Source organism: Mobula hypostoma, chromosome 5 (assembly GCF_963921235.1).
Source record: "Mobula hypostoma chromosome 5, sMobHyp1.1, whole genome shotgun sequence".
Taxonomy (NCBI): domain Eukaryota; kingdom Metazoa; phylum Chordata; class Chondrichthyes; order Myliobatiformes; family Myliobatidae; genus Mobula; species Mobula hypostoma.
The window spans coordinates 172,645,837-172,673,797 of NC_086101.1; the positions used below are offsets into that span (position 1 = coordinate 172,645,837).

At 40.1% G+C, this 27,961-nt stretch overlaps 1 protein-coding gene across 11 annotated transcripts in view; it reads right to left on the bottom strand.

The window, feature by feature from the left end:
* tenm3 (teneurin transmembrane protein 3) overlaps window positions 1-27,961 on the bottom strand; it is a 2,629,382-nt gene that overhangs the window by 233,759 nt on the left and 2,367,662 nt on the right. For 7 of the 11 annotated variants that reach the window (XM_063049436.1, XM_063049434.1, XM_063049439.1 and 4 more), the window contains 2 exons: window positions 10,821-10,919; window positions 2,241-2,479 (listed from right to left, as the gene is read on the bottom strand). In XM_063049436.1, the coding sequence (XP_062905506.1) occupies window positions 2,241-2,479; window positions 10,821-10,919 (338 nt within the window). The remainder of the gene's footprint in view (window positions 1-2,240; window positions 2,480-10,820; window positions 10,920-27,961) is intronic. The other 4 variants (XM_063049437.1, XM_063049443.1, XM_063049438.1 and 1 more) reach the window with 1 other exon arrangement.

A 27,961-nucleotide genomic window follows, 5' to 3' on the forward strand; every position in this document is an offset into this window, starting at 1 on the left:
CCCAACCTTTTTTATGCTATGGACCCCTACCATCAACCAAGGGGTCCATGGACTCCAGTTGGGAACCCCTGCTTTAAAGATATTTTTCTGCTCCTACATCTATGAAAATCCATACTTTGTTCTTTCATTAACTTTTTATATTACTCTTTGGATCAAATTCTGGCTTCATAAACATCAGCAAAATAGCTTGGTAATAACTTCGAAAGGCTCTCATTTCACTGGTGAGCAGGTCAGTGCTTCAAGAATGGGAAAAATATTTTTCTTTCTATTTATCTTCTTCATGTTATTATATTTCAGTTTCAGTTATGGGTTTCTGGGGCTATTTTCCCTGTTAACAAGAGTTTGTGTTTCAATTAAATCTGGGAATTTGCAATCAGAGATTGTGAATTCATCCATAAGACCAAAAGATATAGGAGCAGAATTTGGCCATTTGGCCCATCGAGTGTGCTCCACTATTTCATCACGGTTGATCCAACTTTCCTCTTAGCCCCAATCTCCTGCCTTCTCCCCACATTCCCTCATGCCCTGACCAATCAAGAATCTATCAACCTGAGAGCATTAGCTAAAACTCTGTCATGGACGATCCCAAGTCCGGCTGCAAAAGGAGGAGGGTTGGGTATTGTACTGGCAACCTGTAAAAACCCAGCGCTACAGAAACACCAACAAAAACTCCAAAGACCTCATTCATGGGAGAGAAAGGATCTTAGATGATGGGCTACACCTGGGGACAAATTAAAAGACTGATTCAGGAGAGAGGACTCTGGCGAGCTGCTCTTAGCAGCCTTTGCCCCAGCAAAGGCGAAGGGCAGAAGATGAAGAAGAAGAAGAAGTTGAAGAAGCATTAGTTAAAACAGCTCCATTCTTTCTGCGAACATTGTTCAGCATGAGTCCATAACCAGCAATTAAGGATAAAGCTCCTAATTAATTCTTATCACCACCAGTCAAGGGCAATGACATCAAGTGTTGCTTTTTTACTCTGAATTATAAATATTATAACATTGTCACAAAAAAGTACATTATAGAATCTTTTATGCACAGACAATTTGACAGGATGATCAATACAACACTATATCCATCATTTTCATTCCGAATTGTACAAGTGGTGATTGATAAGTCCATGGCCTAAGGTAGAAGGAGTCAATTTTAGAAAATCTAGCACATTTATTTTTCAACATAGACCCCTCCTACATGTACACACTTAGTCCAACAGTCATGGAGCATACGGATCCCTTCTTTGTAGAAGTGGTCCACAGCAGGGGTGATTGATAAGTTCATGGCCTAATGTAGCAGGAGATGAGTTATTAACTTCAAACATTCTGCATTATCACTCAAAGAGTTGAACTGCACGTGTATGTAATGAGAGCGTCTTGGACCTCCAGGTGGTCCACAGCAGGAGTGATTGATAAGTACGTGGCCTTAGGTAGAAGGCGATGAGTTATACAGCTCTCATTACATGCACGTGCAGTTCAACTTTTTGAGTGAAAATGCAGACAGTTTGAAGTTAATAACTCATCTCCTTCTACCTCAGGCCACAAATTTATCAATCACCCCTGCTGTGGACCACTTCTGGAGGTCCAAGGCGCTGACTTCTACACAGAAGGGATCCGTATGCTTCACGACCGCTGGATTGTGTGTGTAAATGTAGGAAAAATAAATGTGCTAGGTTTTCTAAAATTGACTCCTTCTACCTTAGGCCACAAACTTATCAATCACCCCTCGTATTTTTCTTTGAAACTGTACACCACAGCAATAATAAATATATTTTGATCTCATCATGATTTATTTAGTTTCTATTTGCTTTGTGATTTGTACTGAAGCCAGAGTTTATTTTGATGTAATGCTTCAAATCCATGACAACTTGATTCATTTCAGACTCTGATATTAAAATATACTGATGGGACCAATTTTGTTTCAAAACAATGCTTCCTTCCTGTCTCTACCTGAACTGACAGATGTTCATCAACTTGGTGAGTGCAAAACATCACAATCAACTTGGTGAGTGCAAAACATCAAAACCAACTACATTCACAAGGGACCCCTCACAACCAATATGAACCACCAGCTGAGGAGATCAGCCTTCCACAAGTGGGCAAAGGCATCCCACTAAATTGCTACTGTCAAACCTTTCGGAACCAATTTCTACTCTATCATTACAGTAACAACAAACTATTCAGAAATGATGTGCACATCCACCAGAAACTAAAGAAATCCATAGCTGAAATTATGATTTTAACACTTACCTATGAAATAAGAGAGCAGTACCGCCAGAATAACCGATACTCCAACCGCACAAAGGGCTGTGCACTTCCAGCTGCAGTACTTGGATGATTTCTTGAACTTAAAAGCACTTCTAGAAAGAGTGTTCCTTGGCAGTGGGCGCGGCGGCGGCGAATAGACAGCACTCGAAGCCATGGTGTAACCAGGCGAGGCAGTGCTGAACAATGGTGTAGTCCCTGTTCCCGTCTTGAAAAGGAAATGCCTGAAAGGGGATAAAGAGAAAGTCAAGAGGAAGGTGCTTGGAAAACGTGAGGCACTACAATAAATGTAGCATCTGACAGGACGCCAAGATCTACAGCAGGACGATCAACAGCACAGGCATGCTGCGGTGCACTGGGTAAACAAGTGTTGAACTTAAGATGGCCATGGGGGAAATGTAGGTGGCACCAAATAAAACACTCATTCCAAGAAGATGGGGAGAGTTCAAATAAAAGATGTGAATCAACAGACTGAGATAGTCAACAACAACTTGCCTTTTGTGGGTAAATGGGGCAATATATATATGGTGGTTGGCAGGATCATGGTGGCTTGAAGGTCCTGTTTCTGTGCTGTATGACTCTCTGACTCTAATCTATAACGCATCTCCTGCACTGAGATAAAGGAAAATACTCATGCAACTCAGACTTCGAGTGCTTGCGGAATAAGATTGGTGGGAAAGGCACTCGGGGTAATTATTTGAAAGTCTTCTGCCCATAATACACCTGCTTTAGTTTGGCACACTATTTTAATCTTAACTGCTCAAATTGAATAGGTTTCATTGATAAAGATGAACAACACTTGGTGAGATGAACAATTTGTGAGGTTATTCTGTAGGATACAGGTACACATCCATGACACCCACAGGACCAGAATGACTCATCATCTGCACTGAGACACGCTCCCTTTCTCAGTGAACTGAGAAAAATAACGCCATTGTGGAGAGAATGTTTACCTCTCTTTCCTTAGGTTTGTGTGATCCCATTGAAGTGGTTAAGGCAGTTCTTTTTGCACTGCCTTTCTCCCACAGTGCTGAGAGATTCAATGGAGCCCTTTCTTAGGGGAGGCGCTTGCTGAGAATTGCTCACACTGGGACTTCGTGGTGGGAAGAAGCTCAAAACCTGGTGCCAGGCTCTGAACTGGATGTGACAGCAGTTGCCGTCCACTCGGCGGTCTGCCGTGCACACAGTTTTGTTTTCCACTATTTCTATACGGTCTGCTTCAGCTTCTCTCTTTATATTTAACAATTTAGTGCTGTCTGCCAGAACATGGGTTTATGGCATCTTTCAATTTAAATAAGCTGAAATTAATGAGGGAAACCACTGTGACAGAATACCTAGTTTTTGAGCTTTAAAATTCTGTACTCTGGAAATCTTTACAAGTTAACACATGTAAAATGTGGGAGGAACTCAGCAAGTCAAGCAGTGTCAATGGAGGGAAATAAACAACCTGACCTTCTGGGCTGAGAAGGGTCGCGGATTTGGGCTGGAAGGAAAGTGGATAAGGGAGCCCAGTATTTTCATCAAAAGCTTGAGGTGAAGATCTGAGTAGGGCTGGGCAGGATTAATATTGCAAAGATGCTTCCCATACTACGGAAAATATAAAATGTCCTGCAAGGGTTTTAGAGCCAGAAACTACCTGAAACTACTTAAAACTACTTGAAGGTGCACTTGAAGAAGCTGTAATCTGAATGCTGGATTGTGGTTTGTGGTGGGCCATTTTGACTAGAATAGACACAATGAACTGAAGGGTCCCTGACTTGAAATGTTGACTGCTTCTCTTTGCACTGGGTGATCCAATTATTGGTTTTATTTCAGATTTACAGCAACTGCAGTTGTTTGATTTTCGTAGACTGAACTACCTCCTTCTTGAAATAAATGTTCTGGTTGTTAGTTTGTTAGAGATTGGGGTAACGTGGAACTCACTATCACTAGAGACAATAAAAAGATGCATGAACAGTAAGGAGAAATGAAGAATGGTGGGAGGAGGCTGGTAAGGATCTACTGGCCCTAATGGCCTGTTTCAAAACTGAGCATTCTTCACAATGCAGTAACAGTGGTACAGCAGGTAGTGCAGCTGTATCACAACTCCAGTGACCAAGGTTCAGTTACCAACCCTGCTGTGTGACGCTTTCATATCTCCTTGTGACCACGTGGGTTTCCTCTGGGTGCTCTAATTTCCTCCCACATCCCGTTAGGAAGATAAATTGGTAAGGTCCGTTATCCCTTGTGCAAGTGGGGGAGGAAAGTGATCAGATTGGCAGGAGGCAACTGGGATCGGTAGGATTTCTCCAGTTTCCTGCAAAGTGATGGGCCGCATGGCCTCCTTTGTATCACAAGAAGATAAAAGGAAAAAACAGAAATGATATGCAGGTTGGTGTCACTGACAATAATCCCTGACCAACCTCTGTTCCAAAGATCCTGTCATTACCCATAAACTATTACAAGAAGAATGCCATTGCAGTGGCTGGGGACTGTGGAGCTGTTATCCACATCACTGAGCTTGCAAGGCCATCAAAATAAATTTGCTTAAAAATTATTGTGCAGTTGTAATCAGAAGGCTTGCTGGACAGTGGTAAAATCTGATAAATATCTCGGCTCTTGAGGTGTCCCTCTTTGACAGTGATCAATCGTGACAGCTTCACAAATATATTCACAAAAACCCAGAGCTTACAAAGCAGAGGGTTTCTCTGTACTTTAGCAAAATTCCTGATTTCCCCAGTGTTCCCTCCCTAAATATCCCAAGGATAAGTAACTCGAGCAACATTTTCTTTATGCTTAAAGTCAGGCAGGGAGAATAGGAGATAAAATTATTTTGAGATAAAGTGCGGAACAAGCCCATCCAGCCCAATGAGCCGCACTGCTCAGCAACCCACCTACAGACCCAACCAGAAGGTAAGTAACCATTCAACCTACTAACTGGTAGGTCTTTGGACTGTGGGAGGAAACCAGAGCACCCGGAGGAAACATACATGGTTCATGGGGAAGACGTACAGACCCCTTACAGGCCTCGCCAGAAGTGAACTCTGAGCTCTGGAACACCCCGGGGTGTAATAGCGTCGCGATAACCGCTGCGCTCTGTGGGTACCACAAAGACTGATAAACAACTAATGTGCAAAAGAAGACAAAGTGTGTTAATAAATAAATAGGTAGATGGATGGACAGATAAATAAATACAGAAGAGGATATGATCTTGGGTAAAGGTCGTTCCTACCTGAACTGACTCTAACAAACCCAAGTGAAATCCAGGGATGAAAACAGCTTCAATTGTTCGTAATCAGTATAGTTCTATCACTTACAAACTGACTGAATTAATTTGCACTGATTGATTTGGCAGCTTACTTAATGGTGTGCTTATACCAATTTATATTCACCTCTGACTGGATTGGGAGTGGGAAATCACATGGGCAGCTTTCCTTATCTATTTTTATTTTAGATTCACTTTCACCTTGATGGGAGCTTCTTTTAAAAGTAGGTGTTACGCACAAGTCCCAACAGACATTGTCTGTATCAAGTTAACAACACACACAATGAAAGTTAAAGCATACAGTACAGCAATTTATACATGAAAGACCGCAGCACAGCAGATAACTACGAGGAAGCAGTTTTAACCTTCATGCAATTGGTACATTAGCATATGTACACCACACAAAATGGGGGGGGGGTCATTTGCTGCTGGAAATTAAAAGTAACAGACAACAAAAGAATCAAAATAAAAATTAGCAAAGTTAAGCAATTCTCAACTGCAGTTTTCTTTACTTTGATACACTAATGCAAACAAATGCTACATTTAGGACAGGGAATTAAAAATGAACAATAGAAAATGATGCAAGCTGAGACACAAGATTGCACAACATCTGCTTCAGGGTGAAACCAGGTTGCAATTTAACCAAATGTATTCATTTCTAAAGGACATATGTTGGTATGTATTCCAATTAGCTTTTACTTCAATTTCTTGTGCAATTAGTCCACAACCCTAAAATTGCTTTTCCATTATAATAATAATAGTAGTGAATAAATCAGTCCAAAATCACTTGTCTGCAAGCCTAGGAAATTAGACTTTTAGGTAAATATGCAATTCCAGTAACTTCAGGCACAGGTGTGCATGTGTTGAGGTACTGGAGGCTGCTGTTACTTTCTCCTGTTAAAATCTACATATGTTTGGTTCAGTTGTAAATGGTAGCACTGCACAAACACTGCTTCATCATCACGATCGGTCATTACAGCTCCCTTTTCCCAAAATTTTGATTTTCATCCTCATTTAAAGGGCTCCTTAAAATCTTCCTCTTCAATCAAGCCCTCCAGCATCTCCTCCCTCTTCTCCTATACAAAACTTGCATTTATATAGTGCCTTTAACATTGTGAACTACTAATAAATATTCTTCTGAGGAACATTCCAAAGGAGTAAAAATAGGTAGAGAGTGTTACAACAAATCTGTTTTTAGAGGGTTTAAAGGGTTTTCAAGTAAGAAATAAAATTGGGGAAGCAGATGTGTTTTATCTACATCCCATTTACTTCAGAGATACGTTGTAAAGTGTTTTCAAAGTTAGAGATGTCAGTTAAGTAAAAGCCTGTATCATATAAGTTGCATGCAAAGATCTGTCATGAAAATCAAGTACTCCGCAGCCCTCCGGTGAAAAATGATATCGTATCTGTTAAATAGGGGCCGTGGACAATTCTGATTTGATGGAGAATGGACGTGAAAGCACAGAAGAACATCTGGAGAAATTTCTGAAACGCTCGTTCGCTGCTGTCGTCACTGCGTGGTCGGGAATCTTTCGGAGGATAGGCCTCAAAATCCCCGGCTTTACCTGCTGTTGGCGACCGAGGTTGAGGTTGAATCATTCGGACAGAGATGGCGCTCAGTACTCGGTGTCAGAGAGCTGATCAGAGCTCAAAGTTTTCGGATGACTCAGAGTCGGACTGTTGTCGGCATGGCAGGAAGAGTTTTTCTTCCTTCTCTCGTCTGCGTGAGATGTGGGACATTTGAGAGACTTTGAACTTTTACTGTGCCCATGGATTTCATCAAGTTATGGTATTGTTGCACTGTTGTAACTATATGTTATAATTATGTGGTTTTGTCAGTTTTTTCAGTCTTGGTCTGTCCTGTGTTTTGTGATATCACACTGGAGGAAATATTGTATCATTTCTTAATGCATGCATTACTAAATGACAATAAAAGAGGACAACATGTCTTCATAATCTATAAAAGAGGGCTATGTGTCTTCATAATCTATTATTGGTAAATGTATGTGAGCACAGTACTGTGCCAAAGGCTTAGGCACATATATACAGCTAGAGGGCCTAAGACTTTTACACAATACTATAGTAATTTTATGTATGGCACTTTACAGCCGCCACAAAACAGTATTCATGACATATGTGAGTGATGATAAATCAGATTCTGATATGGGTCTCTTTTGTGGACTGAGAGTGGGAAGGGGGCAATGAGAGGGGAATCATGGTTGGGAAAAGGAGAAGGGAGAGGGGAAGCAGCAGGAAGCATCAGGGAGACATTCTGTAATGATCTATAAACCAATTGTCTGGAATTAAATGACCTTGCCTGCTACCTTCCCCCACCCCCCCCCACCCCTGGCACTTCTTATCTGCCATCTGTCCCACACCCCTCCCAGGGCACTCCTCCCTCAATATTCTCAACATCCTTTGCTGCTGCCAGATTTACAAATTTGTTCACTGCTCCATATTGACAAATACAGTACTGTGCAAAAGTCCTAGGCACCCTACCTATATATATGTGCCTAAGACTTTTGCACAGTACTATAAATGCCTCAAAACAAGCACCTAATTGGAAGAATACATACAAAAGTAATTAATGTTAGCCTGGCTAAACCACGCACGTGTCATGCTGTGATATCACCACGCTACAGAAAGGATGTTATTAAGGGAGAGAGAGTGCAGAGAAGATTCAGAAGGGTTTGCCTGGACTTGAGGGCAGTTTTCCTTGGAGCAGAGGAGCCTGAGGGACGACCTTATAGAAGTTTATGAAATTACAAAGGATGAGGTCACACATAGATAAGATAGACAAAATAAGAGGGCATAGGTTTAAGTCAGGGTGGTGAAGATTTAAAGGCATCTGAGAGGTAGACTTTCACGTAGAGCGCGGTGAGTATATGAAATGAGCTGCCATGAAGATGGAGGCGGCAGGTATACTGTAATTAAAAAGTTTGGAAAAAAAAACATTTGGATAAGTACATAGGATAGAAAAAATTTAGAGGGATATGGGTCAAACACAGGCCAATAGAATTAGGCATTTGGTTAGCATGATTGAGTTGGGCCAAAGGGTTTTCATCGGCTGCATAACTCTATGGTCAATTGGTAAGTCTTAATCGATAAGTTGTGGGTTAAGATGCAGTCCGTGACCTAAATGATTTATGCAGGCTTTATGCTTTATGCATTGTTCCAGCTGTTTCTTTTTCCCTCAAAAAGGCAACTCTGCCTATCTGAAAGTCCACAGTGAAAGAAGAATGCCCATTAGATCTGCTGGTGAACATTCTTCCCAATCCAATTAGTTTTCATGTGGGAACTCACTGTGTGCTGTCATATTACACATTATTTGTTACAGTGCCAGTAGCAGTTAAGACTGTTACATATTTAACGGTATGTAGTATATGAACTTTGTCAACTTGTACATCTGTAGAATTATATTTTTAATCTGATAGTATTATTGTGTTAATATTGTTTTACGTGTTGTATATAATATACAGTATAAACTGTGTTTTGCACCTTGGTCCCATAGGAATGTTGTTTCATTTAGCTGTGTACATATGTATTGTTGAATGACAAAAAATTGAACTTGAACTTGATATTACGTCATTTGCAATCAATGGTGACCAAGAAGCCCGCGGTAAAACCTATCGATGTCCTTCAGGGAATGGAAATCTGCCATTCTTACCTGGTATGGGTTTCATGTGACTGTGTGAATAATTCATAATTGATCTCCAAAACACCCCATGAAATTGTATCAAATATTTACTCCAAAGGTATGTAGTGGCTTCTCAATGGATGAGTAACAAATGCTGGCATTATTAGGGATAATCGCATTCAATAAATTAATACATAAAATCAAAAATTAAATTCGAGTCACCTGCAGTCATAAAAGGCACTACATAAATGCAATTTTATTGTCTTTTTTTCTGCCTTCCTCATTGAGAGATGTAGCAGTGTCACAGCTTGATGACTAGATGGGACAATGAGGCAGCAATTTTCCCATTGGCAAGGCTGCTGAATGCAATGCCAACTGCGGAACTGAACCATACAGAGCTGAAATATGTCACATTCTGTGCAGAGTAAAACACAAAATGCTAGAGGAACTCAGCAGTTCAGGCAGCCTCTAATGAAAGGAATAAAGAGTCAACATTTTGGGGCTGGACCCATCTGATGCATCCTCTTATATTCCTTTCCACAGATACTGCCTGACCAGCTGAACTCCTCCAGTGATTTTGTGTGCGTTACTCTAAATTTCAGAATATGCAGAATCTCTTGTTCTTACGACATTCCCTGCTGAGTTCGGTCATCTACGCAGGATCAGCAACACAGGCTGAAATCACACTGCGGTGGCAGTAGGGTGGGGTGTGGGGAGCAGCACTAAGGCTGAAGGGTCAGGGCTTTCAAATGACCAAGAGAAAAAAAATCAGCAAGATCATTCTCTCTCCCATCACTGGGCTGAGAGGTATGCTGGAAGAACCTTGTGTAGAGACACGTTTCTGCATAGGAAGTCTGGTAAACTGGTCACTGTCTATTTAAAGAATTTCAGGGTTTAAAGTGTACAGTCTCGGCAGCAACACAGCAAGCTTCAGCGGGATATCTTGTTCCCTTCTGAAAGGTACTGGGTTTACAAATAGTAAAGGCACTGCTCCAGAGCTTCCTTCATCCTGGAAATTTAATTTGGTGATGAAGTTGGAGTGGATGGAAATTAGCAATGAAGCACCAAGTGATGCAGCGTACATCACATAAAACAATTCCCGCATGAATGATATCCATGCTTCTTTAAGAATATTTAGTTTTGAAGAATCATGTTCGGCATGGAGGTAGCAAGTAAGCTGCATTCTCTCCTGATTCCAAAGTTTCATACTGACCTAGTTACAAAACAAAACCCTATCACTGGTCACAGTGTTTAATGTAAAATTGTGAACAGGAAGGGGGGGGGGGTGGGGAAGGACAGAAAAAAAAGCAGTTCAGTTTGAATTTAATGCTCTGAAAGCTGATGATAGTAATTAAAATTAAAAGGCTGGAATTGTCTAAGCAGTTCCAATTGTTATTGCACAGTGGCAAGCTGGCTTGTCTGAATGGGAAATGAGTTGTTGCTAAGCTGTCAGACGAGTGATTTTGCTTTATAGGCTTGTAAGAGAACATTGCCGTGAATAGAAATTTAGATTGGTTGCACTTAAGAGAAATCAGAGAAAGGGCCTTTTGGCCTCAAAATGTCATAAATTTCATCAATAAAAAGAATAGCATTTGCTATTAGTCCCCTTTTTATGCTACAAGATTCTGTGTTGGCAGCTCGCATCACTTTTCTGTATTTTGTTTTGCTTCTCAGAATGACATACCCGTCCCCGTAACTCCCATCGTGACATGGAGGAGTAAATACATCCATCTCTATTAGGTTGTCATGCCCATTTTCAAGAACTGCCTGCTTTGCTAATTTTCTATGTGTAGAAATGAGATATAAAAACGTTAAAGGAGTCCGGGGAAGCATTTACCATCAGCATCGTAAACAGCAATCAGGGAACAAGATATACACTCAGTGTCCACTTTATTAGCTACAGGAGTGGAACCCGGTGTGGTCTGCTGCTGCTGTAGCCCATCCACATTAAGGTTTGATGTGCTGTGCATTCAGAAATGCTCTTCTGCACACTACTGTTGGTAGTGCATGATTATTTGAGTTACTTTTACCTTCCTGTCAGCTTGAAGCGGGTCTGGCCATTCTCCTCTGACCTCTCTCATTAACAAGGTGTTTTCACCCACAGAAATGCCGTTCACTGGATGTTTTTGTTTTTTTGCCTTATTCTCTGTAAACTCTAGAGACTGTTGTGCAGGAAAATTCCAGGAATTCAGCAGTTTCTTATATACTCAAAGCTCCCCATCTGCCACCAACGTGGTCAAAGAAAAAATAAATCTGAGTCACATTTCCTCCCCGTTCTTATGTTTGATCTGAACTACAACTGAACTTTTGACTACATCTGCATGCTTTTGTGCATTGAGTTGCTGCCATATGATTGATTGATTCAATATTTGCAATAAAGAGCAAGTGACAGGTGTACCTAATAAAGTGACAACTGAGTGTATATACAAGCAAGTAACAGGTAAACTACATTTGAATGAGTTACATTCCAATAATGCTAGCAAAGATGCAACCACCTGTTACACAGGATTTTAAAAAAGCACAAGTCCCCTGCCATTGCAACACATTCTCACATGTGAGGTCATTAAAAATGAAACTTGCTGTTTATTTTGACAGAATATGTAGAGTTGTGGTAATTGCCAAGACAGGTCACAACTTATCCCTGACATAGTTACCCCCAAGACACCTGGCCGGCTTTGTTAATGGAGGTAAATGTCCAAGGAGTACACAGTTATTCATAGATTTCACATGGTTTCTGAAAAGAAAACTTACTTTTTCAGTCAAATGAAACACCAAGGCAGTGATGATGACAGTTTATTGTGATGCACCTAAACATCTGGCCATGAGAGATGGATCCACATGATTAAATAGGATACCACAGCCCGACATTTCTTTTCCCTTCACGCATTACCCAACATGGATGACTATCCTCATCAAAATAAAACCCACAATGCCTTTCTGCTTCGCATTCTCATCAGTATCTGCCAAGTTTAGAATTGTTTACAAGTTTTAGCAGTGAATGTGAATGCACATCTGCCAGTTCTCTTGACACATAAGTATGCTCTTGGGTGTAGATGACATAAATAGCTATGCCAGTGAACCAATCCATTTTCAATCCAGATTACATCCAAGGAAAAACTACTAGGAAGGTTTTCAGTTTTCCTTGTAATCATCATATCTCGGTGAGAATGTTTTGCTTTTTAATTTTTTTCTCCTCTGAATGATCAGGAGTACTTTTGAAATGGAAAGTTGTGGGTTAAATTAATTTAGCATTTAACATGATGCTCAGGTACTATATAAAGTTAATGCTGCATTTCCAAAGATTTAACACTCAACTGAGAAACAGACAATAGCCTTGTCAGACATTCATGTGGATTGCTTTGGGAGTATTCAAAGAAAAAGAAAGCAGATTTCCCTGACTCATGTTTACCTTTGGTTTGTTAGTGTGTATACCATAATCAGGCCATACAGTAACTTTATAGCCATTCAAAGTCATTGCAGTCAAGCAATCAGCAATATGCCTCTGAATATGTTTTACAGTGTAGGTGATTGCAAACACCCCAGTGCTGGAGGTTAACTGCACATAGATACTGATTATTTGTCTATTTTAAACATTATTTCTGGAAATACATAAATCAGTCACGTCATTTGTTAGTTATTAAAACTCATTGTGAGCAGTTTGGCATAGGTAGACTTGATAACCAGAGAATTTTTCCCAGGGCAAAATGGCTACTACGACGGGGCATAATTTTAAGATGATTGGAGGAAAGTACAGGGGGGATGTCAGAGGTAAGTTCTTTACACAAAGAGCAGTGGGTGTGTGAAACACCCTGCCAGGGATGTTAGCAGAGGCAGATACATTTGGGACATTTTATAAACTCTTAGATGCAGAGGTGCTGGAAAGTTCGTGAATGCTATAGAATTTTTTGCTATTTCTGCATAAATATGACCTAAAATGTGATCAGATCTTCACATAAGTCCTAAAACTAGGTAAAGAGAACCAACTTAAACAAATAACATGACAAAAATTATACTTGTTCATTTATTTGTTAAGAAAAATGATCCAATATTACAGGTATTTGTTGGAAAAAGTATGTGAATCTCTGAGGTAATGCCTTCTACAAAAGCTATTTTGATTCAGGTGTTCAAATCAATGAGATGAGATCGGAGGGGTGGGTTGTAGAGGTGCCCTGCTGTATAAAAAGACACACACCAAGTCATGTTACTGACAGAGCCTGCTCTTAAGAAAGACCTGTTTATGTGCACCATGCCTCGATCAAAACAACTTTCAGAGGACCTTAGAAGAAGAGGTTACAGAAGCATTTCTAAAGACCTGAGTGTTCTTCAGTCCATAGTAAGAGAAATTGTCTACAAATAAAGGAAACTCAGTACTGTTGCTACTCTCCCTAGAAGTGGGCATCCTGCAAAGATCACACCAAGAGCAATGAGGAAGAAAGTGTAAAAGAACCCAAGGGTAACAGCAAAAGAACTGCAGAAATCTCTAGAACTTCTAAAGTGTCTGTGCATGTGTCCAAAATCAAGAAAACATTGAACAAGAATGATGTTCATGAAGGACACCACAGAGGAAACCACTGCTCTCCAAAAACATTGCTGTACATCTCAATTTTGCAAAAGACTGCCTAGATGTTCTACAACACTTTTGGGACAATGTTCCATGGACAGATGTGAACTTCTTGGCAGAAATACACAATGCTATGATTGAGGGTGAAAAGGGCAAAGTATACCAATAGCAAAACCTCATCCCAAATGGGAAGCATGGTGGTTTGGGGCTGCTTTGCTGCCTCAGGGACTGGACAGCTTGCAATCGTTGAAGGAACAATAAATTCAAAATTGTATCAAAATATTTTACAGGAGAATATCAGGGTAGAGTGCTTTTCCTGAAACTTTACAGAAATTGGATAATGCAACAAGACAAAGATCTGAAAGACAAGAGTAATTCTACAACCCAAAGGTTTAAAAAGAAGAAAATTTGTGTATCGCAATGGCCAAGTCAAAGTCCTGACCATAACCCTATGGAAATGTGTGGAAGGACCTGAAGCAAGCAGTTCATGTGAGGAAGCCCGCAGCTGACATGTGAGACTGAATCCCAGAGTTGAAACAGTTTTGTAAGGAGGAATGACCTAAAATTCCTCCAAGCCAATGTGCAGGACTGATCAACAGTTACTGGAACTATTTGGTTGAAGTTATTGCTGTACAAGGGGGTCACACCAGTTACTGAAAGAAAAGGTTCCCATACTTTTTCCAACAAATACATGTGACACTGAATTATTTTTCTTGATAAATAAATGGACGAGTATAATATTTTTTGTGCTGTTTATTTACTTAGATTCTCTTGATCTAGTTTTAGGGCTTATGTGAAGATCTAATCACATTTTAGGTCATATCTATGCAGAAATAGAGAAAATTCTAAAGGATTCATAAACATTCGAACACCACTGCAGGTACACAAATGATAAAGAAATGGAGGGTAACGTAGGAGTGAAGGGCTATGTTGATCTTAAAGGTAGGTTAAAAGGTTGACACAATGTCCTGTACTGTGCTGTAGTCTTCTATGTTCTAAAAAAGTACTAAGGAGAAGAGTAAAAGTGGCAGGCCGCCAAATCCAGGGCAAGCATTAAAAAGGGCCACTTTTCAACATAATTGTATAAGGGCTAAGAGTGTTGTAAAAGAGCGCCTGAAGGCTTTATGTGTCAATGCAAGGAGCATTCGTAATAAGGTGGATGAATTGAAAGTGCAGATTGTTATTAATGATTATGATATAGTTGGGATCACAGAGACATGGCTCCAGGGTGACCAAGGGTGGGAGCACAACGTTCAGGGATATTCAATATTCAGGAGGGATAGACATGAAGGAAGGGGAGGTGGGGTGGCGTTGCTGGATAAAGAAGAGATTAACGCAATAGAAAGGAAGGACATAAGCTGGGAAGATGTGGAATCAATATGGGTAGAATTGCGTAACACTAAGGGGCAGAATATGCTGGTGGGAGTTGTGTACAGGCCACCTAACAGTAGTAGTGAGGTCGGAGATGGTATTAAACAGGAAATTAGAAATGTGTGCAATAAAGGAACAGCAGTTATAATGGGTGACTTCAATCTACATGTAGATTGGGTGAACCAAATTGGTAAAGGTGCTGAGGAAGAGGATTTCTTGGAATGTATGCGGGATAGTTTTTTGAACCAACACGTCGAGGAACCAACTAGAGAGCAGGCTATTCTGGACTGGGTTTTGAGCAATGAGGAAGGGTTAATTAGCAATCTTGTCGTGAGAGGCCCCTTGGGTAAGAGTGACCATAATATGGTGGAATTCTTCATTAAGATGGAGAGTGACATAGTTAATTCAGAAACAAAGGTTCTGAACTTAAAGAAGGGTAACTTTGAAGGTATGAGACGTGAATTAGCTAAGATAGACTGGCAAATGACACTTAAAGGATTGACGGTGGATATGCAATGGCAAGCATTTAAAGGATGCATGAATGAACTACAACAATTGTTCATCCCAGTTTGGCAAAAGAATAAATCAAGGAAGGTAGTGCACCCGTGGCTGACAAGAGAAATTAGGGATAGTATCAATTCCAAAGAAGAAGCATACAAATTAGCCAGAGAAAGTGGCTCACCTGAGGACTGGGAGAAATTCAGAGTTCAGCAGAGGAGGACAAAGGGCTTAATTAGGAAGGGGAAAAAAGATTATGAGAGAAAACTGGCAGGGAACATAAAAACTGACTGTAAAAGCTTTTGTAGATATGTAAAAAGGAAAAGACTGGTAAAGACAAATGTAGGTCCCCTACAGACAGAAACAGGTGAATTGATTATGGGGAGCAAGGACATGGCAGACCAATTGAATAATTACTTTAGTTCTGTCTTCACTAAGGAGGACATAAATAATCTTCCAAAATTGTAGGGGACAGAGGGTCCAGTGAGATGGAGGAACTGAGCGAAATACTTGTTAGTAGGGAAGTGGTGTTAGGTAAATTGAAGGGATTGAAGGCAGATAAATCCCCAGGGCCAGATGGTCTGCATCCTAAAGTGCTTAAGGAAGTAGCCCAAGAAATAGTGGATGCATTAGTGATAATTTTTCAAAACTCGTTAGATTCTGGACTAGTTCCTGAGGATTGGAGGGTGGCTAATGTAACCCCACTTTTTAAAAAAGGAGGGAGAGAGAAACTGGGGAATTATAGACCGGTTAGCCTAATGTCGGTGGTGGGGAAACTGCTGGAGTCAGTTATCAAAGATGTGATAACAGCACATTTGGAAAGCGGTGAAATCATCGGACAAAGTCAGCATGGATTTGTGAAAGGAAAATCATGTCTGACGAATCTCATTGAATTTTTTGAGGATGTAACTAGTAGAGTGGATAGGGGAGAATCAGTGGATGTGGTATATTTGGATTTTCAAAAGGCTTTTGACAAGGTCCCACACAGGAGATTAGTGTGCAAACTTAAAGCACACGGTATTGGGGGTAAGGTATTGATGTGGATGGAGAATTGGTTAGCAGACAGGAAGCAAAGAGTGGGAATAAACGGGACTTTTTCAGAATGGCAGGCAGTGACTAGTGGGGTACCGCAAGGCTCAGTGCTGGGACCCCAGTTGTTTACAACATATATTAATGACTTGGATGAGGGAATTAAATGCAGCATCTCCAAGTTTGCGGATGACACGAAGCTGGGTGGCAGTGTTAGCTGTGAGGAGGATGCTAAGATGATGCAGAGTGACTTGGATAGGTTGGGTGAGTGGGCAAATTCATGGCAGATGCAATTTAATGTGGATAAATGTGAAGTTATCCACTTTGGTGGCAAAAATAGGAAAACAGATTATTATCTGAATGGTGGCTGATTAGGAAAAGGGGAGGTGCAACGAGACCTGGGTGTCATTATACACTAGTCATTGAAAGTGGGCATGCAGGCACAGCAGGCGGTGAAAAAGGCGAATGGTATGCTGGCATTTATAGCGAGAGGATTCGAGTACAGGAGCAGGGAGGTACTACTGCAGTTGTACAAGACCTTGGTGAGACCACACCTGGAGTATTGTGTGCAGTTTTGGTCCCCTAATCTGAGGAAAGACATCCTTGCCATAGAGGGAGTACAAAGAAGGTTCACCAGATTGATTCCTGGGATGGCAGGACTTTCATATGAAGAAAGACTGGATGAACTGGGCTTGTACTCATTGGAATTTAGAAGATTGAGGGGGGATCTGATTGAAACGTATAAAATCCTAAAGCGATTGGACAGGCTAGATGAAGGAAGATTGTTCCCGATGTTGGGCAAGTCCAGAACAAGGGGTCACAGTTTGAGGATAAAGGGGAAGCCTTTTAGGACCAAGATTAGGAAAAACTTCTTCACACAGAGAGTGGTGAATCTGTGGAATTCTCTGCCACAGGAAGCAGATGATGCCAGTACATTGGCTATATTTAAGAGGGAGTTAGATATGGCCCTTGTGGCTACGGGGATCAGGGGGTATGTAGGGAAGGCTGGGGCGGGGTTCTGAGTTGGATGATCAGCCATGATCATAATAAATGGTGGTGCAGGCTCGAAGGGCCGAATGGCCTACTCCTGCACCTATTTTCTATGTTTCTATGTTCACATCTGCCAGTGACATCAAATTAGTGAGTAATTTATGCTACTGTTACAGGTTTAATGTGTAAATTGTGAATCCCTGATAGTGAATCAATCAAATAGTGGACAGAGAAATTTCATGAAACACAAGCAGATGACTACATCAGTTACCAGCTGGAGAACCAAAGAGAGATGGGGACATGCAGAACAGTGGTGAGCAGAAATGGAAGCAATTCTCAGGAACCCAGTTAATGCCAGTGTTACTAAAGAGCTTCATGAAGTTTTGTACCGATACCGTCAGTGACAAATTAATGACTTACACCGAAATGTTTGTTGGAAGATTTTTAAAAATTATTGCAATTTCTATTCTCTCATTTTAATGTAAGTTGTTAGGGAGTGCTATTAATCTGTCAGAAATTAAATCTTTTTGAGGAACAAGTGCATTTCGTGATCTCAAGCTGCTTCTAAAGCACTTTACAGCTAATAAAATATTTTTGAAGTGTAGTCACTGCTGGTGTAGAAGAATAATCGTCCACTGATTATCAGCTGTATACATGCATCATTAAGGATGGGCAATAAATGCCTGTCAGTGCCTGCATCTCATAATTCAATGAAAAAGTAGATATTTATTCCTCATCATTGCTGAAAGTGGAAATCACATGTTGGAAATCTTTACAAAATTCAATTAGGGACTAAGAGAATGAGAAACTTTTCATGATATCAAAAGATATCACACATGATGAATTTTGGAAATTATTGGTTGGCTGATATGTTGTGAAATCAGAAGATTATAGCACAGTAGGAGTGTATGTTGTCCATTGTTGGCTCTTTAGAAGAACTGTGTAATTCAATACAATGTGAATGCAAAGCATAAATTTGTTTATCTATACTTATCATTAGTATTTAATAAACAAAGGCCTTACAACTCAATAGGTCAATGCCAGTATCTAAGCTCCTTTACTAGACCTCCAATTCCCCCTTTTCAAGCAACCACATAAGCATGAGTACCTAGTTCATTATCCTTCAGGGTTTTTCTTTTGCTGCAAAGGACGAACAAAACAATTTAAGATAAGGAAAATGAGTATCATCGTTAATCACGTTATGCATAAGGGAACCCTGGTTGACAAGAGATTTTGAATCTGGCCAGGAAAAGGAAGGAGGCATACACTGAGTTTCAGCAAGTGGGAATAAGCAAATCCCCCAAGATGCAAAGAAGTGTAGGAGTAGCCTTAAGAGGGAAATCAGGAGGACAAAACGAGGGCATAAGATACATCTGGCAGGCAAGGTTAAGGAAATTCTCAGGAGATTTAACAGGCATATGAAGAGTAAAGTGATGGCCAGGGAGAGAATCTGTCCGCTTTAAGATCAGCATAGCTATATATTTATGGTGTCACATGAGATAGGTGAGATTTGAGTATTTCTCATCAGTTGTCACTGTGGAGAAGATCATGGATGCTAAAGAACTGAGTAAATCAGTAGTGCTGTCTTGAACCCCAAAAAACAACCAGGGAGGAGGTACTGGTGGCATATTGAGGTAAATAATTCCCTTGAGCCTGACCAAATGCATCACTGGATCTGGTGGGAAGGTAGGGCAGAAATTGTGGATGCTTTTGCAGAGATACTTGCTTCAGCTTTTGCCCCAAATGAAGCTCTGGAAAACTGTTATACATTTAGTTAGAAAAGGTAACAAAAACCCATCTGTGAACTATAGGCTGATTAGTCTGATGTCAGTGCTGGGTAAGTTACTGGAAGGGATTCTGAGCGACAGGATCCACCAGCATTTGGATGAACAGAGTCTGATTACGGTCAGTGTGCATGCTTTGTGTATGGGAAACACTGTCTAACAATTCTATTGTTTTTGAAGAGGTAACTAAGAAGTTAGTTGAAGTAGGGCAGTGGGCACTGTCTATATGGACTTTAACAATGTCTTTGACAAGATCCCATAAGGTAGCCTAGTCTGGAAGGTTAGATCACAAAAGATCTGGAGAGAGCTACCTAACTGGATTCATAACTGGAAAGAAGCAGAGGGTGATGGTGGGAGATTGTTTCTCAGACTTGAGGCCTGTGACTAGTGGTGTTCCTCAGAAATTGGTGTTGGGACCTTTATTCATTATTGATATAAATGATTTAGATTGAAATGTACAAAGCATTATCAGTAAGTTTGGACAGCATGGTTACAAAGGCATTTCAGGTGTGTGGCATGCAGACCTTCAGTCAGGACATTGAGTATAAAGGTTGAGATGTTATGTTGCACTTGTACCACATGTTAGCGAGGTCACATTTGGAGGATTGTGCACAGTTTTGGTCACCCTACGATAGGAAAGTCATCATCAAGTTGGAAAGAGTGCAAAGAGGATTTACAAGAATGTTATCAGTACTCAAGGGCCTCAGTTAAAGGGAGAAGTTAGGGCAAACTAGAACTTTATCCTTTGGAGTGCAGGAGACTGAGAGGTGACATTATAGAGATGTATGAAACTGTGAGAGATAAAGCAAATGCACAGTATTTTCCCTGAGCAATGGGAATCAAAATCTAGACAGTTTAGACTTAAGCTGAGGAAGGAAAGATTAAGAAGTTTTCTGAGGGGTAACTTCTACATACAGGGCGTGGCACATTCATGGAATGAGCTGCCAGAGAAAGTGGTTGAGGCAGCTACAATAATGACACTTAAAAAGATTTGGACGGGTACATGGATAAGGTGGTGTTTAGAGGGGTAGAGACCAAATGGCAAATGGGATTAGCTTAGGTGAGCGTCTTGGTCAGCATAGATAAATTGAGCTAAAGAGGCCGTTTTTGTGTTGTGTTACCACATTACTCTGTGTAATGAAAGCAGAAAACACTGTACACTCACAGCATGTTAGGTAGCATTTTACTATTCACATTTGATGACCTTTCATCATCATTTACAAAACTTAAAACATTAACTTTATCTTTCTGCACAGGTGCTGCCCTGACCTTCTGAGTACTTCCAGTATTTTTGCTTTATTTCAGGTCTATAGCATCCTAATCAAGTCTATCTCAACCAGCAGTTAACAATCACAATATGCACCATGCTTAGTATCTCTACTTCCATTCCAGGAAACCAATAAAGCAGCTTAGTGAAAAGAAACAACTTTTGGCTTGACACACACCCGCACTGGTTCCTCACTGACTTATTTCTGCCTGTTACTGCAGATTTTCCACTCCACTCCTGTGACCCCCAACCCCTTATATTTCCCACATGTTTACATGAGCTTACTAGTTCATGAGATAAAGTACCAAATGAAAGTTGACTGAATGTTTCTATTGAAGGAGGGTCTGAACAGAAACAGCAGAGAGAAACCCAAAATGCTGAAGAGTGGGAATGGAGGCCAAGTAGCACAGTGATTAAATTACAAGAGAAGTATCCAGGTCTCTCAACTGATCAAGAAATATGATTTCAAATCCACCTGGGGAACCAAGAAGCCTGAATGACGAAAGATAATCATGGATGAATTGGAGTGTTGTAAAAATCCATCTGGCTCACTAATGTCCTTCAGGAGAAGGGATTTTTCATCCTTGTTCAGTTTGTCTTGTGTGCAACAGATGTACCAGTTTAGTTGATTCCTAACTAATGTCTGACAAGAACTGGCAAGGTAGTCTGCTCAGAAAGCAAAACTGTATGGACAATACATGCCAGTGTTATTCATATCCTATCAACAAATGCGCAAGACAAACATTAAAAGGCCAAGATAGAGAAAGAATTACAAGCTGGAGCATAGCTAGCCAATGTAAGGTTCTTGATTAGGAAGGGTGTCAAAGATTACAGGGAGAAGGCAGGAGAATGAGGTTCAGAGGGATAACAAATCAGCCATGATGGAATGGTGGAGCACACTCAATGGGCTGATTGGCTAAATTCTGCTCCTATGTCTTATGTTTTTATGGCGAGGGAAGAAAAAGCTAGCAGAAACCAAAGTGGTAAATGGGTAGATGAAAATATTGATTGTGGTTTGAAATGGAACTGAAATAACACTAAAAAACTCAAAGAATAGATAAAATTAACATATTATGGTCTCTTTCAATGCAGTACCATTGAAAAATTAGTTTTAATCGAGTAGGTCTTCAATTAATTTATCACACTTGACCTACATTTGGAAGAACTGATAGCCTATGTATAGGTTTATGATTTATTGCACTAGTTCATAGTTAATCTATTTTTTTAGATTTGAGCTGCAATATTTACATAGACTTTACCAGACAAATTATGAAGAGTAAATTTGTTCTTTCTTTGAAAAATAAAATCAATATTCATAGATTATATACTAATGAAAATTGAACCTTGAAAATGACTGTAAAATGAATTTATTTGCATTTCACACATGCCCTAAATCCCCCACTACTACTGTGTATATGGACTTTTAAAATGTATCTTAAAAAGCTCCATGTGATAGACCTATTAATACACTTGAAACTCATGGGATTAAAATTACAATGGAAGCCTAGAAACTAAACTAGCATTTGAATAGTTATTTTTCCACATTGTAATGTACTCAAGTGCCTTTTTGAAATAAGTATTTGGATCAATGCTTTCATAATTTATAGTAATAACTTGGGAAAATATTTCATCACTTCAAAGTTTCAAATGACAAGAATCTCAGAAATATAAACAATGAAGATGGTAATGGACTGCAGGAAAATGTCACAAGATCACGACTATATCAACATATTTCAGGTTCTGAGTGGATTGGTGCTGAAATGTTTCCCTTTGTAGAGAATTCAAAATAAGGGTTGCCTACATAAGTCGGAGAGGTTGAGGAGCTTCCTCTCACAGTGTTCTGCACCACTGGAGTCACTACTCCAGTGAGCTACAGAAGCTGAGTTAATAAATGAATCCAAGGCTGAATCACAGTGGATTTTGAATTCGAGTCTCTCGGTCAGGATTTCCCAACCTCTTTTATGACACGGACCCCTACCATTAACCGTGAGGAGTCCATAGATCCCACGCTGGGATCCTCTGCTCCAGATCAATAACCATAGCCTCTGGATGTTACCCATCTTTGTTCATTTCTTGGCCAAATCATTATCTTACAATTTCTCTCGGGCATCAACTTTCTCCTTGAAGATATTCTAAGCACAACAATTGAGTGTTTGTTCAGTTGGCCAAGAATATATTTCAAATGAACATCCTTGAACGCATCTTTTGTGCGTTAAAAATGCATTCTTGACCTCTCAATCCATTTTGCCATGGCACTTGCACCTTATTGTCTAACCTTTCTCTGCCACTCTAGCACTGCATTCTGTATTTCATTATTGTTTTACTCTTTGTACTATTTCAATGGCTGGAATGACCTAAATGAATCATTAACTCTTATCCTCACTGTATGACCATATGTGGGACACTATTAAAACAACTAGTAATGACCTCTTTTTATATGCCAGCTCGTTAGTAATATATATGGTGGTGTAACAGCTAAAGCAGCTGCTCTACAATACAGGAGATCCAAATTCCTCTTGCCCTCTATTATAAACACAAGAGATTCTGCAGATGCTGAAAATCCAGAGTACACACACAAAGTGCTTGAGGAACTCAGTGGGTCAGACAGCATCTATCGAGGGGAATAAAGAGTCCACATTTTGGACCAAGATCCTTCATCAGGACTGTCCTGACAAGTTCTAATGAAAAGTCCTGAAACGTCGACTCCTTATTCCTTTCCATAGATGAACCCGGATGTGCTGAGTTCCTCCAGCATTCTGTATGTGTCATCCTGACCTCTGTTGTTGAATGAGTAGAGATCGCACATTCTCTTGTGACTGTATGTGTTTCCCGGGGTGTTCCAGCTTCCTCTCACATGCCAAAGATATTAATTGGTCACTGATGTGAGCTAGTGGCAAAATAATCAAGAGAGGGGAGTTGATGGTTGTGTAAGGGAGAATGGGTGGCAAGATTTTAGTGAACAGGAAGAGAAAATCTCTTGTTGCTCAAACAAGATGGCACCGGAATGTGACAACTCTTTTTAAGCTGTTCCTCACAGAGCCTCTCATATATTTATTGTAATCATTCTACTCTTTTAAATCTCAAATCTAAGACTATCAGAATCCCTAACAATGTTCTCTAAAATAGCTGCATTGCACTTTCTTGGCAGTTGCTATACTAGATTTTGTGTTCTGCTTTCTATTTACCATCTTGTAGTAAATATGTATAGCATGATCTGTCTGGATGCCACATAAACAAAAGCTTTTTCATTGTACATCAATACACGTGACAATAATAAACCAATACCAAAGTATTATCTGGTCAATCTGCTCTGAGACGGCCAAGCATTTCTGAAGTGCTCAAATAAAAGTCTAGTTAACTTTCTTTTTATTAAATTTGGCCATTCATGGGATATGGATGTAAAGCCAAGGGCAGATTGCATTTAATATCCATCCTTAACTGTTGCCCTGTCTAAGCAGCTTTCCTCAAGGCTCTCAAGAGTCATGTATAGGCCAGACTGATGGCAAATTTCTTGCTTTGAGGAAAATCAGTGTGCAAGATGAGTTTTTACAAACTATTTGATCATTCCGTGGTTATTATTATAGATAGTAGCTATTTAATTTCACAATTATTTTCATTAAAATTCACCAACTGCCACAGTTGGACTTAAGGTTATGCCCACAAATCAATAATCCGGGTCTCTAGATGCTGGTCTAGGAAGTTAACCACAATGCTGCTATTTAAAAAGTTGTGGAGTAACTCCAATCCTTTGATATTCTAGATCCATTGAGATAAAGGCTAATTATTCGGCTGTCTACTGAATTTTTAATCTTGCTCTCCTAAAGTTTCTTTTAATAATCTTACATACTTGACTCCCTAATCTCTCTGCTCTGCAATAGCTCTTTGCTTTTTCACCAAATAGAATATTTTTGACTCTCCTTTCCTTAGGACAGACACAGAGGACCTCATGCTTCCCCACAATTAACTCCATCTGCTGTAGATATGAATAAACACTTTGCTTCATTGTCCTTGTTGGCTGCAGAATTTTAAACAGGCAGGGATGACTGCAATCCTGATTATATGTTTAAATTAAACCTTCCTTAGTTTTTTCTGGGGACGACTTACCACCATGAAGCAGAAATGGCCTCTTGTTCATCCACTATTGATTTTAAACTAACTGGTCTATGGTTATCCAATTTATCACTTCCCTCTCTGATCCCTATTTGATCACCAATCTCCTCATAAACTTCCCAGTCCAAAAAATGATTTGAAGTATTTCATATGATGCTCTTGGATTCCTCCAGATTTCAAACATAAAGAGTTCCATTGATAGAACAATGGTTCTGCTCCTTAATACACAAAGTAACAAAGATTACATTTTCAGTTTTAACTTTCCCTCAGCTTTACATAGAACATAAAACAGTACAGGTTAGTACATGTTCTTCAGCCCACAATGCTGTGCTGACCTTTTATCCTACTGCAAGATCAATACAACCCTTCCCTCCCACATAGTCCTCCATTTTTATCCTGGTGGCAGATGTGAGAAGGATGATGGGGATCATGTTGTTGAAGAAAATGTCAAATCATCTAACAGGCAATATAATCTGTCAAAATAAATTCCTTGAGTTCTTGACGGAGATGTTAGTCCAGACTTCTTCAATGTAGCAATCTTTGGATTCCTAAAATTCAGTTATTCCTGATTTTGAAGTGCCTGCACTTAAATAACATGGCAGAGAGGTGAGGGGCTGTATTAACCTTGCCTGCAGTCTCACCAGGCTAGTGGAAATAAGGAAGAGGTACAAGCACAAAGTGAAAAAGAAAGATCTCTATGTTTCACTTCACATATTGTCTCCCTTTCAACGCCAGTAAAGAGCTCCATAGCTCCTGAACACACAGGTGGATATTTGCTTTGGCTGCAATGTCGGAGCCACCATTGATGCAGTGACTTCAAGGCCCATAAGCTGTAAGGGCGCGATCATCTCTCTGGACGTTGTTACTGAAAGGGGGTGTGGTGAAGCGGGTACCACTTATGGCTGTGATGACTCCCTCATAGAACTAGTCCACCATCACACTCTAGAGTGACTCTCAAGTGAGTAAAATCTGTTCGATTTATGTCAGCAAGGTCACTTGATTCCGTGGAGATCATGCCCTAGCAGAGACTCTACGTGCTAAGAGGAGATGGAAGGGGTAGAGTGAAAATAGAAATAGCGCTGTAATAAGGAACATTCCCATTTTAAGACTTCAATTAAATTGCATTAGATACGAATCCATGTGTAAAACAATTCAACTCTCTTCTTAAGTGCAACTGTTTTATGAGCAACAATCGGCTATTGACTAGAGATCAGCCAGTTGTCACATGCTCAAAGTAATTACTATCCCCTACTTCACTAAACCCCAACTCAAAGTCTCCATTGGTGAAAGCCCAGGTCTGACAGTCTGCGGCCACCAGCAGGGCAAGCACCTTTTCAGTCATGTAGTAACAAACTGTGAGTCTCTGTTAGGCACGACTACCAGTTCTGATCCTCCTAAAGATAATACTCTAATGAATACTTTTTTAGATCAATTAATCGTTCCTACACTTTCTGATGATATTTGAAAGTTGTTGGATCAACCTATTTCTTATGAGGGATTTGCTGAGGTTGTTCACTCTTTACACTCGGGGAAGGCTCCGGGTCCTGATGGATTTTCTGGAGAGTTTCATAGGGCTTTTTCCTCTTTGCTCATATCTCATTTATATTTAGTCCTTTCTGATTCTTTTAAATTAGGTAAGTTGCCACAATCTTTTGATGAAGCCTCTACTTCGCTTATTCTTAAAAAGAATAAGGACTCAATTGAATGCTCTTCTTATAGACCTATTTCCTTACTTAATGTTGATATTAAAATTTTATCTAACTTTAAGCTCGTAGGATTGAAAATATTTTGCCATCTATTATCTTTGATGATCAGACTGGATTTATCAAAAATCGATACTCCCACTTTAATATTTGTCGTTTATTGAATGTTATTTATTCTCCTTCTAAAGAGATTTTGGAATGTGTGATACCCTTAGAAGCTGAGAAAGCCTTTGATCGGGTTGAATGGAATTATTTGTTTAAAACTTTAGAAAAATTTAACTTTGGGCCCGATTTTACTCAATGGATTAAATTACTTTATTTATCTCCCTAGCTCAGGTTCTTACTAACTCTCAGTACTCTAAACCATTTAAACTTCATCGTGGAACTAGACAAGGTTGTCCTTTGAGTCCTTTGCTTTTTGATTTGGTCTTAGAACCTTTAGCTATTGCTTTCCAGGAACCTAATATCACTGGTATTTTAAGGAGGGGTATTACCCACAAAGTTTCGCTTTATGCTGATGACCTTTTGCTCTACATTTCTAATATGGAGTCTTCTTTACCTTCTCTACTTTCTTTACTCTCCTGCTTTAGTCAGTTTTCAGGATATAAACTTAACTTGCATCAGAGTGAACTTTTTCCTTTGCATAATTTGGTATTAGTTAATACTAACCTTCCTTTTAAAATCAATTTACTTATTTGGGCATAACAATTACTAGGAATTGGGTAAGGTGACCACTCCCCGCTGAACATCGACGACTCCTCCGTAGAGATCATTAAGAGCAACAAATTTCTTGATGTTCACCTGGCGAAGAATCTCACCTGGTCCCTCAATACCAGCTCCATAGCAAAGAAAGCCCAGCAGCATCTCTACTTTCTGTGAAGGCTGAGAAAAGTCCATCTCCCACTCCCCTTCCTCACCACATTCTAGAAAGATTGTATTGAGAGCATCCTGAGCCGCTGCATCACTGCCTGGTTCAGAAATTGCAGCATCTCGGATCACAAGACCCTGCAGTGGATAGTGAGGTCAGCTGAGAAAATCATCGGGGTCTCTCTTCCCGCCACTACAGACATTTACACCACATGCTGCATCCGTAAAGTAAACAGCATTATGAAGGACCCCATGCACCCCTCATACAAACTCTTCTCCCTCCTGCCATCTGGCAAAAGTCACCGAAGCATTCGGGCTCTCACGACCAGACTATGTTACAGTTTCTTCCCCCAAGCCATCAGACTCCAGAGCCTGGTCTGATGCCAACCTACTGCCCTCTACTGTGCCTATTGTCTTGTTTATTATTTATTGTAAGGCCTGCACTGTTTTGTGCACTTTATGCAGTCCTGGGTAGGTCTGTAGTCTTGTGTAGTTTTTGTGTTGTTTTTACGTAGTTCAGTGTAGTTTTTGTATTGTTTCATGTAGCACCACGGTCCTGAAAAACATTGTCTCGTTTTTACTGTGTACTGTACTAGCAATTATGGTTGAAATGACAATAAAAAGTGACTTGACTTGAATTATAAA